Source organism: Dermacentor andersoni, chromosome 10 (genome assembly GCF_023375885.2).
Source record: "Dermacentor andersoni chromosome 10, qqDerAnde1_hic_scaffold, whole genome shotgun sequence".
Lineage (NCBI taxonomy): Eukaryota > Metazoa > Arthropoda > Arachnida > Ixodida > Ixodidae > Dermacentor > Dermacentor andersoni.
Window position 1 is genome coordinate 52596508 of NC_092823.1, and position 20126 is coordinate 52616633.

Here is a 20126-nt window from a genome sequence, read left to right on the forward strand (position 1 = left end):
AATATTTCAGACTTGGCGAGACTTTGAACAAGCACATCACGGCGCAATGTTCATTTGAAAAAGAGAAAAACCGTAATCTTCGCAGGGAAGATCACCTAAAAGTGAAGAGAAACTGAATAGAAAAGCGCTAGCGACAGACTAAACTTTCATCGGCACTTGTTTCGCACCTACCTTCTTTGGAGCACTGGAGGGGCTCTTAGGAAAACATGTGCTTCACTCATTGAACAACCGTTTCTCGCGACTGACAGGAAGAGGAAAGTTGTCATATCCTTTGTCCCGCCCGCTCTCACCGTCATCCGAGAACGAAACAGAGTGTCAGTTCAATAATGCACCATGGAATGAGCTTGAACAACCTAAAACCATCTCATGCGTGACGTAAAGTCATCTTTCACTTCAACAAAACACAAGGAAACCAATGCGCCCCAGGTGAAGACTCCAAGCACGGCAGAAAGGATACAGCACACCGCGTCCACATCTGACATGACAATCGCTCGAGACAAGATAGTACCAAATGAAAGCAATCACTTTATGTTGGTGACACTCGCGACGTTATTTCAATCAGACTGACACTCAGATTTGTTTCGTTTCTTGTCGTCTGCTTCTAGTCTGCGACGCGGCCCCAAATCAGCATCGACAAAGACTCTCCTCAGTTTGTTGGTCTTTATTCTAGTTCGCCGGCACATGGCACTATAAATCAGTGCTAGCAGCCTGAAGCAGAAGAGTAGGGAAGAAAAACTAGCGAACTTCTATTGCAGAGAGGGAGATCAAAGGAGGCAGAGAGAACGCCGGAATGCTGCACGCGTAGGGCCGAGTGGATTCGCTGCCTCGTTAATGGTGCAGAACAAGCGCAATGGCGAATGCCTGTGTCGGCGCTCAAGTACATCTTGCTCCGTATTCTGCCTTTCTTGTGAACATGGCGGAAGGCGTTCAGCTAAGCACTGTTGTATGCAACAATGCATTTATTTGCTTTTTTATGTGCCCGTTTGTTTCTGAACGTGTAAGATTTTTTGCTTCATGAATCACAGTACGCATTCACCAACTACCCCACCGCGCCATCTTGCTGCAACGACGCACTGCTTCGCTAGTGTGCTGTTCGTAGGTTTCTGTACAGTTGATTTCCTCATTGCTGTAACGAACGTGCGGAGCACGTTTAGGAAACAAAGCAAGAAAACCAGGACAATATATGGTATAAGGTTTTTCATCGGCACTTAAATATATATGTTGACATGTCTCACTGAGAAACTTGTCAGGTATTGGCCCCTCTAAACAGTAATACGCTTATAAAACTTTTTGCGAGACAGGACAAGTTGGGATTGGCCCAGTACGTGAGCGTTAGCGTACTCCCATGGAATGAGCGCGCTAGTGAAGCTGTTGCCTTATCCGGACTAATATAATATAACCACTGAGGAGTTTTATTACAGAATATCGTTTTTGCAGTAGTTATGTCCAGTATATGCGCCTACGCTGACACATATTTTCACTGTGAGAACTTGGAGCAATAATAAGGGCAAAGGAAAGTTGGAGCATTCTTAGAGCACTTGACGCACTTTTCGGGGTTGTCTATTTATGTAGGTTCGTATATATATGTATGAGCGTTCCTATGGAACCGATTTCGCGCTTACCTGGGTCACCGGGTAGTCCATGCGTTGAATGAGTAGCGGATCCAGCTGCTGTGCTGAGGGAACAGGGTTCGAAACAAAACAGCTGGACCAACTTGGGTAACTGAGTATGTGGCAATGTGTACATAAGTGCCACTTTTCAATAAACCTCATTGAAGCTGACGTGTGTCACTGTAGAAGCGCGACTCCATAGGTGCTGCTGTTCGAGGAAACCGTTGGCGCCGACTTGGAGCACTGCGTATGTGCCATTCGCTCGGTGCTGGCCTTCGATGAAGCTCTGCTACGCCTATTTGGGCGACTGGGTGTGTGGCATAGGTGTGCCACTGTTCTGAACATCATTGATGCCAACTCGGGTAGGTAGGTATGTGCCCCTAGGAATGTGATATTCACAACGACAATACAGATCATCTAAATTTGTTCGATGCTGAATGGACTGGAGCACGGGTCACAAGAGTTCCTGAAGCACAGCAACCCGATGCTTTAGCAGGCTGCGACACAAGTGCAGGGCATGCGTCCTGCTTTTCAATGATTGTTTTTACGCAAACGTTCTATAAAGCTGAGCACTGAATTCACGAGATACGTGCCGCTATTCAGGGAACATCTCGCCAATTTGGGTCATGGAGAACGTGCCACTGAGTGTGCGGCAAGCGAGAAAACAGTTCTCAGCATTTGCAGGCAACGGCGCGCAACGATTCTTGTCTCACTGCCCACGCGTGGACTTCTCGGCAGCGCCACTAGATGGAGCAATGTGACAAGCTTGCTTGCCGCATTGCACTTTCTGAGCGTTCGCGCGCGCCGGTGTGCCATACAATTTGAACTCCAAGCACAGGCTCCGGGGCGGCCCCGCTAGAGGGGACAGGGTGTTCCTAAGAAAGTGCGAAAAAGGAGTATCGCTGCGGTAAAGACCTCATGCAGAACTCGTCTCGAGGGTGGCAATACGCAGTGTTAATATATTGATTAGAAGCTAAACGCATCATGGACAGTTATCGGGGGATGGGTTCTGCCGAGTTTTTTAGTCGTTGAAGTACCGCATATACGCGGCGGCACATGCCCTGACCCTCAAGTCGGCGTAAGGTCCATTGCAGAGTTGCACAGACCAAGTGCCACATACCGAGTGGCCCAAGTTACTCCGATGGTTGGTTTCGAAACCTATTCCTTCAGCACAGCAGCCTGATGCTTTACTTGGGTGGAATGGGTAGTCCAATACCTAATGGTCTTGGACTACCCATTCCCGGTGGCCCATATTGGCAGGAATATTGTTACAGATAGACAGACAGACGGACGGACGGATGGACAGACAGGCCCAGGGAAGTGCGTCAGGTACCTTTGGAGTGCTAACCACATTAAAACAAAAAGAAGAGAAGTTTAGAGATAGAGCCACTAAACACCAATCGTACTTAAAAACGGAACGCACCGCTTAGGTTCATACCAATGTATGTGCCTAAAGAAAGCATCTACCGCCACTTTATGCAGGTTGAGTTTAGCTAAACTTTTCAAATAGATGGGTCATTACACGGAGACCAGTACTATCAGCATAATTTCAAACGTGAGGGATTCCGAAACTACTCTTACACGTTCTTTCATTTACACCTTCACTCTCCATTTGTAGCAGAGTCTGAGTTCATACTCTAAAACGTACACTTGACTACTCCATATTTAGAAACCGGCTACACCGAGATTACATTTTGCGCGTTCACCTAATTAGGCGCAATGAACGTTCGAATCTGTTATTTTCGTTTAGATTTTCAATTTATTCTGACGGTGCGTCGTAGGCAGTGAATGACCGAAATGAAAAAGACTGTTCAAGTGCAAACGGCTATTGAGCACGGCGGAAAAAAATATGGTAAGACCAGTGGTCTAGGCGCGTATGTTTTTGTCTGGAAGGATGGACTTTGCTTGCAATGTAGGTCAAGACGAAATAATTATTGACGCACTGCGCAAAACATAATAACCCTACGGACCCGTTCGAAGTTCTTGCTACACTAATGGCCTTGAAGAATAGCTGCAGCCTTGACGCAGAGGGTCTGTCAGTAAAACCAATAAAATTTGTAGCTGACCTTCTTGCACCTCACTTATCGTATATATTTAACCTATCGATATCTTCCTCTGCCATCCCAGACAGACTAAAACAAGCCAAAGTGATTGTTATCCATAAATCTGGGACGACACAAGACATGGGCAACTATCGACCAATATCGATTCTGCCAATTTTCTCGAAACCCCTAGAAAAAATTTTGCTTAAGCGTTTGGAAATTTACTTTAAATATAATCGCCTTTTCACAGATTCCCAATTTGGTTTTAGACAAGGCTTATCTACGGAATCTGCGCTACTTCAACAAAAAGAACTAATTTTGCAGGACGTTGAAAATAAACTTCTAACACTGGGCATTTTTTGTCGATTTCAGCAAAGCATTTCACTGCATTAATCATAATATTCTTTTAGATAAACTTTATGCATATGGTATAAGAGGCATTCCGCTTAAGTTGATAATGTCATTCCTTGAATAACGGCAGCAATCTGTATGTGTCAATGGTTGTAGCTCCAGTTTTGAACATATAAAATGCGGAGTACCACAGGGCAGTATCTTAGGTCCCTTCTTTTTTAACGTACATATAAACGATCTCGTCCATACCTCCAAGAAGGCTAAATTTATAATATATGTCGACGACACTAGTTTATTTTTATCTGGAAACTCATCGAATGAACTCCTATTTGAAGCGAACGTCACATTAGAAAGCCTCCATAACTGGTCACATGTAAACAGCTTAAGGATTAATTATAATAAAACAAAGAAGGTTATTTTTGGTTCGATAAATCGGAAAGTAACCATATCAATCCCACTGCTTATTGGAGACTACGCTATCGAAATCGTAAGTAAATATAAATCTCTTGGCGTAATATTTGACGAACCTCTTAAATGGGCTGATCACTTGTCATCTTTCTTTAAGGTTGTCGAAATCTGTAGGAGCTCTTTCATGAGGTCGTGACTTGTTTCCCGTGAAATTTAAAGAAATTTATATATCATTCATTATTTCATTCTCAAATAAACTACTGTCATCTTGTGTGGGGAACTGCGGCTCGCGTGCATCTAAACCAACTACTACTTCTGAAAAAAAAAAAAGCTCTCCGCATAGTTTCTGGCTCAGATTACCTAGCTCATACCAGAGCACTGTTTATTAAACCTGGAATATCTCCCATTCATCATCTAGTGTCATTTACCATTCTTCGCGCCTTGAATAACTTGAGCTTACCTCCGGCTAAGTTCATAATCCAACTCTCATCGGTGACATAAACGCAGACTCATACAAGCACCAGACGCAAAGAGAAATGGCATCTACCCCGACTTCGCACAACGTATGGCTGCCAAATGTTGCATTTCCTGGTTCCGAACACCCTTAACACCAACAAATGGTACACAGAAAATATGAACCTAAACAGAAAAACAATTGTTCAGCAATTTTTCGAGCATGTGGTGAGTTCAAACCCAAATTAGGCTAATAGTTTTATATTTTTTGCCATTGTATAAAAAGAAATACTGTTATGTATTGTGTTTGAACTTCATATATTATATCGTAATGTTGAATTGCAATTATGTTTTAATCGTTCTGTTTCTGCTATACCGCTGTTTTATGCTTTTTTGTTACTTCTCAGTACATTGTACATTGGAATTTTTCTTTGTCTTACATTAAGTTTAATTATAATTCTGCAATTTGTATGGTTCCTTGATTCATGATGTATCTCAAATTGTACTTTTTTCCCTTCACTGCTGCCATTTTGTAAATGGGGCTCGGACCTCGTCAAGCTGCTCCAAGGCAGATTTCTGTCCTCGACCTTTTTCTCTTGGAGAAATAAATGAATCTCTTGAAAAAAAAGAAAACAAAGAAAGGGCCTTGCGATTTGCCCCATTTCTGTTTTCTTCCTATTGCATTTTTCGCAGCACGTTAAAGAACTGTTTTTGTCTGCTTCATATGGTCGAGAACAAAGCAATTCAATTCAACACGAGGACTACCTGTAGGTTTTGCATGGCACAAAACAAAGTACTTCAATGAACTTTTATGCCTTTCAAGGTCACTGCAACTATGTGGTGACCATGAAAAGGGCTGCTTCTAAAATATGTCCCCTTGCTTTTTAATACCCTTCAAACATTTTTAAATTTTGAAGTTCAAGCGTGGCCACGAGCAGTTTATCATCATTTCATACCACAAAATGCGTTCTTGCCGCTGTAACAGTAACAACGCAAGGTAACAATATCCCATATGTCGACCACATGTAACCAGTGCAGCTGGTTACAAATAATTACGCTGATTGCACTATTCAAATAATGCATTGCAAGCCATGATCAACGGCGACTTAGCTGTCTACAGTTCTACTGTTCCTAAATGACGACGGCTGATCTGTTGCAATGTGCGTGCTAGGTATTATTGTCGCGAAAGTAAGCAGCTATTTCTTTAGACAAAAAGAAAAAAATTTTTGCTTTCGTCTTTTAGTGCATCTACTGTTGTTTGGGTATGTGATGAGGTGAAGAAGCAATTTTGCCAGTCGTTGCTCCTCGAGACATATTGTATTCGATATTGGTGTGAAAATTGCTCGCAATGTTCAATTTCTAATATCGTGGATTCCGATTGTGTGTTGATAGAGTTAACGTCAATGCATAACATTCGAAATGAAGGTTTCACTATTTTTCTTGAATGATGTGTTTCAAGAAATGCAATTGACAGCCTTTTGATCAAGCAGTATAATTGTAAGAATTGCAGTTTTTGTGCTGACAGCAGGAATACGCATGAAAGCTGAAATGAACCACACATCACGCGACTTCAACAAGATTAGCTAAAGCATTAAAATATTTCAGTAATACCTTACAGCTGTCTTTGGACGCGGACGATGTGCACATCACATTGCCTCTGTGCAGTTTTCTGAGCAGGCCCGGTCTGTTGAAAGTTGCTTTGCAGAATTCAAATGGAAGCACTTCTCTTGTAATGTAGAGTAGGTCATCCGATGATTGACCACCTGAAGAATAAACGCATTTCATCGGAAGCTTATATATTCTTGAGGAGTATATTTGGCACAATATTGAAGTTCATAATCAACACGGTTACAAGACAGCAATATTTCCGCGACATGAGACCCATTTTTAAGGCATTAACCTAGTCAGTTCTTCGCATGCTCTGCTCATCACACGTTCCTTGTTTATCGTGATCTCGCAGCTGTATTGTGCTAACTTCGCTGTATTCTCGTTCACGTGTAGATTTTTCGGGCAAAAAACGATATGCCTAGTTCAGCAATAGGCAAACACAGTCTCCAATGAAAAGTATCGCTCAAGTCGACCGAAGATTACACAGAACATTATTTATAAAATTACCATTTTACTAAAAAGAACGGTAAAACGCTGGCCCTAACTGCGTAAACGATAATGAGGTGTATGTTTCTAACGTTTCAGGGTTTAATAACTGATCACACAAAATGGGATACTTGCTTTCTGCTATTCTTCCCCATCCTGCTACGAGAGAATGCCTTCTTGCAAGATTAAAGTTCCTTATTGGTAGACAGACAGCATGTACAAAACTGTCGAAAGGAATAGGGCGCCGCAACTGCACAAATAAAGAAAGAAAGCTGGACACACAGACAAGCGCAATCGAATGCAGATGCATAATTGAGGTAATAAGTAACGGAAAAGACACGTCCTCAGAAAAGCTCTGAGTGTCTTTGTGTTAACCTACATATAATACGAAATACCTGTGGACATTTGATGATTCATATGGTTTTTAATGTCTCCAAGGATTAGCTTTCAAAATAATTTGTAATAATGCCGCATGCTGCTAGAAAACATACTTCACTAAATTCACACTGACCGCCACGTTCTCATAATAAAATACTAATTTGAAGAGACGCTATATTTAGTACAGGAAGAGAACCCCCCTGAAGATCTTTTTGGTGCAATATAACTCAGGGGATGCTTTAGCCCAATCATGATTTCTTCTCATTTGAGAGTCAATATATCAACTTGCTCAGGTAGGAAACAGCAGTTCTAACAGCAACGTGAACAGCGTTATTGCTTTTTGTAGAAAATTTTTCTGCATAGAGTAGTGATAAAAACTGAAATGGATAGTATGATTGTCTGGCATTGCCACATGACTCTTTCTTTTGGCGGCTTTTTTTAATACACAAGAACAAAGATGAGAGCACTTAGCTCAAGTCGTTCCAAGCTGCCGAATAGCCATTTGATTTAATTGTTCACACGACATTGTGGGTTTGCGGAGCCACGTGAAGCCGCCTTTTGGTGTCGCACCTTTATCAGACCGATGTCGTTCGCTGGGTTATTGAACCAAGGATGACGAATGAAAAACTCAGCTCTGCGCCGGGGTCCTTGCTTTCTCCTTGTCTCATTGTAGTAGATGAAAGCACCCAGCGGTTCTCTGCGTCTTGGAATGATGCGGACGATCGGTTTTAGTTACCGCAAAGGACAGAAAGAGCAAATAGAATGCATGGTATCATGAAATTCATTTCTTGAAGTTGGAATCATCATGAAAAACTGATGAACACAAGCGCCGCGTCAATAAGCTGGCGGTTCTTAACATCAGCTGACCATTTTCTTATGATAATATGTATCGCCTAACAGATATACCAAAAGACACAAATAATAAATGTAATCATTGACGAGTCCCTTTTTGTCTACAAAAAAAGTCATGTAAGAGCAGGTCCTAGGAGGAAATTTGTACACGGTATGGTCGGATAATGCAGGATTGCTGGTGAGCACTCCTTTATTACATCATCTAAGGAATTTGTGTAACACATGTTTCAACTCTAACACCTAAACACCAAGTGCTCTGAACCTCTGAATGTCATTGCAACTGGTTAATCTTTCTCTCCATGACCGCAGATCAATTGTATCTAAAGAAAGAACGCAAACGTGTGCGCTTATGCTTGATGAATGTATGTGTTTTTGGGAGTGGCAACTTAGCCAGCGAAAATGTACGCGTTTCGGTTTGGCGTGACAGAATACCTGAGCCTGAGTAGCGTGATTTGGACAAACAAAACTATCTATGTAGACTAGCACCAGAAGAAACCCTTGCACGTGCTCAGCATCGATTTCTTAGAATTAATATGCGCAAAAGAGCCGTCTTCGTCATTTATTGCGTTCCAATAAATTTTCTATTCTCGCTTAAAATCCAATATTCAAGGTGCGTATGCGGGGCTACGTTGGAAGTGTACACCAAAGCGTTTCGTACGGAGTTATCGGGATTGCGACCACGATATTCTTCATTTTAGGTGCACTCTTAGGCTGCAACCTTGCGACAATGCTTGCTGCATATTGAGTTATCCATGACGAACCACTAAAATGTTGCTTGTCGTTGGGCGGCAGAAGCATACATTTTACAACTCGTGCGCTGCCTTTCATGGTCTTGTCAAGGGTTGTGATGGCTTTTCGTTTATGCTCTTAATTTACTTGCTTCTCGCAAACGCCTGATTGTGAGATATGTTTGACAGTGAATATATCATCTCGTGATTATTGCTAGACAGCGAGCGATAACTTGGAACTTCTCGTTCACTATAGTTCTCTTTAGAATTCTCGTCGAAGTGCACCCTCACATCATGCAAAGTTAACTAAGGATTTGTAGTGAAACCTTAAAACGCTTGTATATTGTTCATTGACAAGCCGCTCATACATTGACGGTGATGGAAAATTGCATGTCTAGGGGTCACCTGCTCCACGTATATCCAAGGAAGCTGCGCAAAATCTGGTAGAAGGTGTGCTTTTGTTGGGCACGCAATAATCAGTTGTATTTTACACGTGGAAGAACAGATGGAGTGAAAAATAGCATCTCATTGAAACATTAAGCACCCCTACATGTGAACCAAAGTATTACAGTTAGCAGCGAAGCTGATTATCAAAGAAAACGAATAACTTTCTGATCCTGGTGAATTATCCGTAAAAATTTGTGGATCACAGAAATACATTGGACAAGCCAGTAAGACTATAATACCTTGGGCTGAGAATTTATTAGAGTTCTCATAATAAAGCATATGCTAAAGTCTGTAAAAAGTATTTTCGGACTAATATAAGCGAATATTTCTAGCTGATCAATAGATCAACCTTTTTTAACCGAGGATATTTTCTTTGGTTGTACTTTAAGAGTCATGAAAACGCACAGACGTCCATTGCACTGCTTACATTTTTTAGCTACTGCAGAAACCACATGGCGCCTCTCTCGATACGTGATGTGAGGTGAACACTAAATACGTTGCAGACAGGAACCGAGGAGACACGCCATCTTAGTCATGCCCGGCGACGAAGCATCCGACACGCGTGAGCGAACTGAAAGGGCCGCCGCAAGCGAGGGACACCTCTTTGCATTCCCTTGTGTGCACACCGATAAGAATCCCCTTTCTCTCCTTAAACGGAGACGGAGACTTTTGATCGGCGACGGCAGCGATGTCCGCGACCCCTAGGGAGTGTTTCCGACGGCGAGTTTCTTCGGCAACGGCCTATGATATCGGGCGGCGTGCGCAGCGGTCTATATCTTGGAATTCTATTACGATGTGCCGGGTTTTCTCCCGGCCTCTTTTTTTGCAGCACACGTATGCGTCATCCTGTGGCTCATATCTTCTCCTTTGTGCATAGCTCTTCATGCAGCCAGCTCCGGCCTTAAGTATCAAGGCCGGAGGCTGGCTTATCAAGGCTGGCTTATCATAGTGATTTCGCCTCCTGATTTATTTCTTGCTGTTTTCGAAACTCTTCATCATCTGTTTAATGCGATTAGCATTGTTACGGTAGGCTATCTATCCGTCTATCTATCCGTCCGTCCGTCTGTCTATCTATCCGTCTATCTATCCGTCCGTCCGTCCATCTATCTATCTATCCGTCTATCTATCTATCCGTCCGTGCGTCTATCTATCCGTCTATCTATCCATCCGTCCGTCCATCTATCCGTCTATCTATCCGTCCGTCCGTCCATCTATCCGTCTATTTATCCGTCCGTGCGTCTGTCTATTTATCCGTCCGTCTATCTATCCGTCCGTCTGTCTGTCTATCTATCCGTCCGTCCGTCCATCTATCCGTCTATCCGTCCGTCCGTCCATCTATCCGTCTATCCGTCCGCCCGTCCATCTATCCGTCTATCCGTCCGTCCGCCCGTCCATCTATCCGTCCGTCCGTCCGCCTGTCTGTCTGTCTGTCTGTCTGTCTGTCTGTCTGTCTGTCTGTCTGTCTGTCTGTCTGTCTGTCTGTCTGTCTGTGTCTGGAACCATATTACCGGAAACCGGAGTTTGGGCACTCTACGGTTTGCCATCGAGCTGGTTTGCTAAAGGAACAACGTTCAAAGCGAACCAGCTGGAAAAACCTGGAGTCAGTGGGCATATTGCAAGCTGTGATTACCTGCCACTCTTAAACGAACCACCTTTGCGCCGGCATGGGTCACAATTTCTTCGACACTCCGTGGAGTGTAACCCACGCCGAGCGCGGGCCCTACGCAGGAAGCAGCGCGCAGTAGCAGCAACATGTTCAGCGGGAGAAAAAGCCAGGCTGACATTTTAACGCGACAGCGTTAAGGGCCCCATGTCGAAGAAAATCCGCCGTCGGCGTCGGTGTCAGTTCGCCAAACAGAATTCTCAACCAGATTTCGAACCCATGCATACCTAACCCCTCTTCTACCACCAAAGTGGCTCATACCTTGTCTTTCATTATTTACAAAGTTATTCCTCGGAATCTTGAGAACGGGGCCCACAGACAAATGTAATGAAAAAAAAAAACCCGGACCGCGCATATATTTTATGTTAGCTCTTCTCAAACTGAAATATTAAAAGTGCGAAACAATAATAGGAGATCGACCCTCGCAAGCGGCCGCGTTTCAACCTGAAAGTTTGCTTTTGTACATAGCGTTGCCAGCCAGCGTTTCCTGGTAAACGTTGCGGCTACATAAGCTGCAGCTACCGGGACGCATGAAAAGCAGTCAGTGATCTTTGAATGCAATCGCGTTCAACTCTTAAAGGCGAAGCTTAAGCGTCCTTCAATTTTTTTTTACCTGCACCATATAAAAGAAAATGCATGTGGCAGATAGCACAATTCTAACTAACCCTAGACCCAAATGACTCGATGACGAGGCCATTACTCAACAGGAAATGAAAATGCTTAATTGAATAAGTTATTCAATTTATCTTATTAACTTCCTTTTATTTAATTACTTTACGGCACGTATTCCAATCAATAAATTCTATCGGGGGTGTTGGCAACTTGGAACAGATTTTCAGGACTGCAAGAATTTCGAGATATTAATTCTCCATATGGTTTGACGAAATATGTTGACGTTCTAGTTTCTTCTTCAGAGAAACCACTGGTTTGCGCATTTAAGCACGAAAGAAACTAGAACACCAATGCATTTTGTCAGACACTATGAAAATTATCTCGAAATTGGTGTAGTCCTGAGAATTTGGTCCAAGATGCCAAAGAACTCGTTTCATGTGACTATGCCTTGCGAACTCACTAACCACGATTCGTGAATTAAAATATGTGCCGTAATTTAAATAATAAGAATTCGTAATTCTGTTCAGGTTATTCGTTCAATTAAGCGTTTTGATTTTAGATATAGGCTTAGAATTATGCCATCTGCCACCGGCAATTTTCTGAAAATTTGGTGCTCCTAAAGAAAACATCCTCTATAGCTCGAATGCTAGGCGCATTGCCGTCAGCAGTTATCCTGTGATGGGTTTTGTGGAATCTTTCGTTTCTGTTCTTTGCATGGAATTTACTGTCTCTGTTTCTTCAAATTTTTATGACTCCTTGTTGCGCAATTTTTTTCATTTACCCTGTAGATGGCTGCGAAATTTCTGGACCTCTTTCTCCATTCCGTGTGCACATTCTTGCGGTACAGATATTTGAGCGCATTAGCCGGCCTTTCGTCTATGTCCCCCTAGTCTTTCCTCAAACCAATTTCACTGCGCGTTCCTCTTATTTCAAGAGAAGCTAAACCTATGTCACCTTGCACAGCCTCATTTGTGGTTTTATCCTCGGTTCCCAAAGCCAGTCGGACTTCCCGCCCTCTGGTTATTATTCCAGCTCCTACAAGATTTCTTATTTAAAGCACAGAATTGCCTCGGTGAATGCTACTATATGCTTTCGAGGCAAGTGCCACATGCCGCAAAAGGCAACTCCGCCGAATAAACGCTCTGTGTACGAGCAGGACGGTCCCGAAAGGACCGCATGCGCCTCCATATCATGGAGGCCATGCTTCGGCAGCGGTGGCTATCAGTGCGGTCGAATGGAACGACGTTAGCCTAGGCAGAGTCACCGAAACCGAAAAAGTGACAGTCACTTTAACATACGCCAAAGAGGGCGAAGTCGAAAGCCTGCGCGCTTAAGAGACTTGCATTAAGTTATTTGACATTTGCATTCGAATGCGTTGTTACTTCTTGTTACTTGTTTTCTCCAACTAAAGCTTGGGGGTTCGAGCGCATTAATTAAAGCTACCTTAAATAACTATTCCTTAATTAACTTCCCCGTAATTAACACCAAATCTCGTGGGTTCCACTCCCACCAGTGGTCGTGGGTTCGAGTGCCTTAATTAACTCTATTGCTAAGAGATTTATTAGCAAGGGGCGCGAACGGGTAGCTGTCACAAGCGTTGGGCGAAAGACAGCAACCACGAGCTCATGCCGGTGGCGATGGTGCTGTGGCGCAGGCGGCTACTCTTCTTCGTTACAATCGCCCTCCGCAGAAAAAGGCGCCATCCTGGCGGCTTAAGGCGAAGAGACTACTATTGGGTCGTAGTACGGCTTAATGCGAGAGACGTGGACAAGTTCGCGGCCGCGATGGCGTAGGTCCGTCGATGGCGTGAGGGGCTCTACGATGTAATTGACGGAGGATGTTTGCTCGAGAACGCGGTAGGGTCCTAGGTACTTTGCGACAAGTTTTGAGGAGAGGCCGGGTGTAGTAGCGGGTACCCGAAGCCATACGAGAGAGCCAGGCAAAAAAGTTGGTGCAGAACGGCCGGCAGGTTGACGGGATTGCTGCTCCCACTGGTCCTCGGTGGAAAAAGAGCGGGCAAGCTGGCGGCATTCCTCGGCATGACGAGCAGCTTCAGATAGAGGAGTACTTTCGGAGGCGTCAGGTGTATATGACAGAATGGTATCGAGAGTAGTAGAAGGTTCTCGTCCGTATAGGAGAAAGTAAGGGGAAAAACCAGTAGTTGCTTGGGTCGCAGTATTGTACGCATACGTCACGAAAGGGAGAACTTGGTCCCAGTTGGAATGATCAGAGGCGACGTACATGGAGAGCATATCGCCAAGAGTACGGTTGAAGCGCTCGGTCATGCCGTTAGTTTGCGGATGGTACGCTGTACTGGTGCGGTGAACGATTCGGCATTCGTCGAGTGGTGCCTTCAAAGCCTCGGAAAGAAAGGCGCGGCCTCTATCGCTCAGAAGTTCGCGAGGGGCACCGTGGCGAAGAACGAAATGTCGTAACAGAAACGATGCAACGTCGCGGGCGGTGGCAGTCGGCAGAGCAGCTGTTTCAGCATAGCGGGTCAAGTGATCCACTGCAACAATAATCCAGCGGTTGCCTGCTGGAGTGGAGGGTAGCGGTCCGTAGATGTCTATACCAACACGATCAAAGGGCCGACGAGGGCAGGGAAGGGGTTGTGACGGGTAGACTTGTCCGGGAGGTAATTTTCGGCGTTGGCACTGAGCACAGGAGCGAATGAACTTTCTGACGTAGTTATACATGCCGCGCCAATAAAATCGGATGCGTAGCCGAGCATAGGTCTTGTAGAGGCCGGCATGTGCGCACTGAGGGTCTGCGTGGAAAGCGTCGCAGATAAGGTCACGGAGATGGCGGGGTATCACGAGAAGCCACTTGCGACCGTCAGAGAGGTAATTACGACGATAAAGAAGGCCGTCGCGAATGCAGAAGTGGGTAGCCTGGCGGCGAAGAGCGCGAGATGGTGAAGAGGTGGATGGATCAGAAAGGATGCTGATGAGAGCATTGATCCAGGGATCCTTGCACTGCTCCGACGGCATGTTGCGCAGTGCATGAGATGGAACTGTGGGCTCAAGGGCGGATAGGCAAGCGCAGTCAGCGGAGACCGGTGAGCGAGAAAGGGCGTCAGCGTCCGTGTGTTTGCGGCCGGAACGGTAGAGGACGCGGATGTCGTACTCCTGTAGCTTAAGGGCCCAGCGAGCAAGTCGGCCAGATGGGTCTTTAAGGGTAGACAGCCAACAAAGGGTGTGATGGTCAGTGACGACATCGAAAGCATGGCCATACAAATAAGGACGGAATTTTCCAAGGGCCCAAATAATGGCTAAACACTCTTTCTCTGTAACAGAGTAATTAGCCTCGGCCTTTGTCAGAGTTCGGCTCGCGTAGGCAACGACATATTCATCAAAGTCCGCTTTTCGTTGTGCGAGTACGGCGCCAAGTCCGACGCCGCTGGCATCGGTGTGGACCTTTGTGGGCGCTGCAGGATCGAAGTGGCGGAGGATAGGTGGCGAGGTTAGCAGGTGGCGTGATTTCGTGAAGGCGTCATCACAGGCGGGTGACCAAGCGGAAAGTTCTTTGTCCCCACTTAGAAGGGCTGTCAGGGGTGCACTTATGGAAGCGAAATTTCGAATAAAACGTCGGAAGTATGAGCATAAACCAAGGAAACTTTGAAGCTCCTTTAACTTCTTTGGTTGCGGAAAGTCGGTGACAGCGCGGAGCTTGGCTGGATCCGGAAGGACGCCGTCTCGTGATACAACATGGCCAAGAATAGTGAGCTTTCGGGCGCCGAAACGACATTTTTTTAAGTTAAGTTGAAGTCCCGCGTCAGTGAGGCATTTGAGAACTTGCTCGAGACGGTTGGGATGGGTTCGGAAATCAGCAGAAAAGACAACTACGTCATCCAGGTAGCATAAACATGTGTTCCATTTGAGGCCGCGTAAAATATTATCCATCATTCTCTCAAAAGTGGCTGGGGCGTTGCACAGGCCGAAAGGCATTACGATGAATTCGTACAATCCATCAGGTGTTACAAATGCTGTTTTAGGTCGATCAGATGGTGCCAAGGGGACTTGCCAGTATCCGGAACGGAAATCCAGCGAAGAAAAGAACTCAGCTCCCTGCAAACAGTCGAGGGCGTCGTCGATGCGCGGTAACGGGTAAACGTCCTTGCGCGTTATCTTGTTCAGACGTCGGTAGTCGACGCAGAATCGAATAGAGCCATCCTTTTTCTTAACGAGGACGACCGGTGATGCCCAGGGACTGTTGGAAGGCTGCACAACGCCACGCTTGAGCATGTCAGCAACCTGGTGGTCAATGACACGGCGCTCAGAGGCGGAAACTCGGTAAGGGCGCTGCCGTAAAGGTGCATGACTGCCGGTATCTATCTGGTGAAAAACGGCTGATGTGCGGCCCAAACCGGAAGCATGGTTGTCAAAAGAAGCGCTGAACCTCTACAGGAGAGCAATAAGCTGGCTTCGTTCTGAAGATGACGTACCATCGTCGATGGAGCAGTGGAAAGCGTCGAGGAGTGACTGATCAATCGCAGAGTCACAAGTAAGTGCGCCAAGGCCCGCAGAAGTAGAAACGGCAGGAGTGTCAAAGATGCAAAAGGTGTCGACCGGTTGAACAAGGCCTAGGCATTCACCATGAGATAAAGCTAAAGGGCAGGCTGTGGGATTGTCGACGACCATTTTCGTGACGCCATTGCGAAGAGTAAGGAGAGCAAAGGGCAGCGGAGAACATCGGCGGCGAATGAACAGCTCAGAGGGCGTAAAGAGAACAGTGGCATCAGAAATAGCGGCGCACGACACAGGCACAAGCAGGGAAGAGCGTGGAGGGACGGAATTGTCTTCGGACACAAACAGTTTAACACTGGTAGGGTCGTTTTCGATAGGCTCGACGTCGGGAAGTGCAGAAAGTTCGAGTTCGGCGTGACAACAGTCAATAACGGCGTTATTATTTGCAAGGAAGTCCCAGCCTAATATGATGTCATGGGAACAAGTGGGCAGCACGACGAATTCGACGGTATACAGCAGACCTTGAATGAAGACGCGAGCAGTACAGGCAGCGAGAGGCGTTATATTTTGAGCGTTCGCGGTTCGAAGGGAGAAGTCGGAGAGAGGCGTCAAAACCTTTCGTAGTGTGCGGCAGAGTTCGGCGGAAATTACGGATACGGCGGCTCCTGTACCTACAAGTGCCAGGACGGCGATTCCTTCGACAGAGACTTCAATGACGTTGGCTGGAGAGGGACGAGGACTTGGGCATTGCGACGTGGACGCAGTTCGTGCCTCGGGAACTGGGGCCATCAGTTTTCCTGCTCGGTGGACACGGGACGACGCCGCATCGGAGAAAGCGAGCGACGACGGGGAGATGGTGAGCGGCGAGTAGAGGCGGTTGGGCGGTCAGGGGAAAAGGAAGAGGTAGGAAGGCTGGAAGGCGAAGAGGATAACGGAGCGGCGAAAGATGGCGCCCGCCGGATGTTCTGAATAGGAAGCATGCCACGACGACAATGGCGCGCCACGTGACCAGCACCACCGCAAGCAAAACATATTGGGCGGTCATCGAAGGTGCGCCACTGGTGGGGGTAAGGTCCGAGTCGCGGTTGAGGATTCGGAAAATGCTGTCGGTCGGGAAGCGGCATAGGAGGAAAATGTCGGCGGTCGTGAAGCGGCATAGATGGCGGCAAAAATGTCGGTGGTCGATGCATAGAGGGCGGCAGGGGCGTTTGTGGACGAGATCGGGAAACTGCTTCAGCGTAAGTGAGAGGAGCCGTGACTGGTGTCTGCTCAACGGCGGGAGGAACGGCTTGAGAGACTTGTTCTTGAATGAAGTCGCGGATCGTAGGATGCAAAGCAGGGGGTGGTTCCTGGACAGAAGATATCAAAGATAGCTGGCGGGCGACCTCTGCGCGAACGAATTCCTGGATTTTTACGAAGAGAGCAGCATGGTTGTCGTCGACTCCAAGGCTTGATAGAGAGTCGGCGGGTGGGGTGGGACGTCGGGTGTGAAGCCGTTGCCTGCGCAACTCGTCGTAACTCTGGCACAATTCTATCACTTCAGCGACAGTGTGAGGACTCTTCGATAATAACATTTGAAATGCGTCGTCCTGAATACCCTTCATTATATGTTTTATCTTCTCCTCCTCTGACATCGACGCATTCACCCGTTTGCAAAGGTCGACAATGTCCTCAATGTAGCTTGTGAAGTTTTCTCCGGCCTCTTGGGCTCGTGTGCGTAAACGTTGTTCTGCACGAAGCTTTCTTACTGCAGGCCGACCGAAAACTTGGGTAATGTTAGTCTTGAAGACCAACCACGAAGTGAGGTCGGCTTCATGGTTTAGAAACCATAGTTTCGCAACGTCCGTAAGATAAAATGCGACGTTTCTCAACTTGGTAACGTCGTCCCACTGGTTATGGGCACTCACTCGCTCATAAGACGAGATCCAATCTTCAACGTCTTTGTCATCTGTGCCGGAGAAGATAGGGGGATCTCGCTGACGCAAGGCACCGGCCCAAACCAAGGTGGCCGGCACCGGTGGAGGAGCTGGAGGAGTGCGTGCGTCGTCGGGCATCATGGGGGGTAGAGTGCGACTCCGAAGTTCCAGGGTGGTCGAAACCCCGCACCTCCACCACTTGCTAAGAGATTTATTAGCAACGGGCGCGAACGGGTAGCTGTCACAAGCGTTCGGCGAAAGACAGCAACCACGAGCTCATGCCGGTGGCGATGGTGCTGTGGCGCAGGCGGCTACTCTTCTTCGTTACACTATGTTAATTAACCGGGGCTTTTTGGCATGATTAGCGGCATTGATGTAGCAGAGATGTAGAACAAGACGAACGCGCGTGCATAACACGAGTGCTCTGATTAACTACATAGACGTCTAACGCTTTTTCCTTAAAACTTCCATTGTTCTCAGCAATAATTTGACCTCACTTTTAAAGATGAGTAAGCTTACCATGGAACAAACCTGCAGGCTTTAGAGTGCAAAGAAAAAAAAAAGAAGCAAAGGTTACTGTGGAATCGTACGAAGCTGGAGGCTGTACCAAATTAGAAATTGGTACATCATAAAAGCAAGGCACAGTAAGTTTGGCCGAGACGCGCGCACGGCATTGTGATTCGCGCTTATTTTTAAGTACTTACTTGCTATAGAGACAGTGTGCAGCGGTGAGTATGAAGCTCGGTGAGATAATGCTTCCTCCACATTTAACTTTTACCCGACCCTTTCTTGGATCCATGTACTTTATCTCGAGGTATACCTATAGAAGAGAGGGCACGTGGTAAACATTGAAATGGGGATGAAAGTAGACGGAAACATTTATTTTAATGCATTTCTGCAATCTGCATTCTTAAAGGTACCTGTTGAACGTGAGGGTCAAAGCGCACCTTGAATATACATGGATCGGTGCAATATTCATACCTGAGTACGTTCATGACAAGCGTGAAAATACGCTTTATGCCACATAATATACGACCGCCGCTCCCGTAGCAATACAACCTTCGTGTCACTTGTAGGCTCAGGTGAAAACGCACTTTCCTGCAGCGGCAAATGAACAACTTTTCTTTGGTTATTTTGTCTGCCAGAAAACCCTGATATAATTGTGCGGCAAGCCGCAGGGGCTGCTCCAGAATAATTTTGACCACGTGGGTTTATTTACCGTGCACCTAAATAAATGAGAACGGGTGTGTTAGTTTTTTTCTTTTTTGGTCTCCATTGAAATGCGCCCGCTGCAGCCATGTTTGAACCGCGATTGGGACACACAATCGGAACGCTATAGCTACACAGCTACAGCGGCGGCTCAGCAAGTGCAGATGAAGGTCACAGCGAGTGCCTTAAAATATGGCGCAAGCACAGTGTGTGGGAGAGGCCAAGAATTCAGTGGCATTGCAAGAACAAAAATAGAAACGTGAATGCGAAAGAAACTGATCACAAATGAAATAAATTGGTTACTAATACGGCGTAGTCCAACTCAGTTGGTAAAAAAAAATACCTTTGAGGCAATGCGACGGGAAAAATATATTTTCCTGCCTGCTGCTTTAGACGCACAAACATAATATATATCGAAGATTGCATGGGAGCGTTCGCGGTGTCGGCCAGCTCGCTGATCGCATCCATTGGGTCAGCGAACAAAGTTTTTGCGATGAAGGCGGTTCGTTTCGCAGCAATTATTGACATGGGCTGGGAAGGAGAATCACGGGAGGTCAGTCTCGTGTGTCTCGTTTTTCGTGGATGTGCTAGCAAGAGAGCGCAAGAAAAAAAGAACGCAAGTGCTCCTTTTCTCACACTGGGAAGCATGGTGTACAATTGTTCGAATGGTCATACTTTCTAAAGGAAACAAGTAACCATGTTTTACAAAAGTGGCGCTCAAATATAGAACGAATACCAGATACCGTCCCATTTTTAAACAGAGCAAGGAACTAAGCATTACATGTTTTTAACTCCCGTTGTTTGGGACCATACCGTGACCTTGAGCCAAAAGCCAGAGCCGTTATCCGGGCACTCAAACGACAAAATTCGGTCAAGTTGCGAGAACAAAACCATATC

General features: G+C 46.0%; 1 protein-coding gene across 4 annotated transcripts in view; it reads right to left on the reverse strand.

Moving 5' to 3' along the window:
* Positions 1 to 20126, reverse strand: part of LOC129380652 (trypsin-like) — a 32028-nt gene that overhangs the window by 1341 nt on the left and 10561 nt on the right. For 2 of the 4 annotated variants that reach the window (XM_055062332.2, XM_055062330.2), the window contains 4 exons: positions 18725 to 18840; positions 7907 to 8039; positions 7094 to 7208; positions 6476 to 6627 (listed from right to left, as the gene is read on the reverse strand). In XM_055062332.2, coding sequence (XP_054918307.2) covers positions 6476 to 6627; positions 7094 to 7208; positions 7907 to 8039; positions 18725 to 18840 — 516 coding nt within the window. The remainder of the gene's footprint in view (positions 1 to 6475; positions 6628 to 7093; positions 7209 to 7906; positions 8040 to 18724; positions 18841 to 20126) is intronic. The other 2 variants (XM_055062331.2, XM_055062333.2) reach the window with 2 other exon arrangements.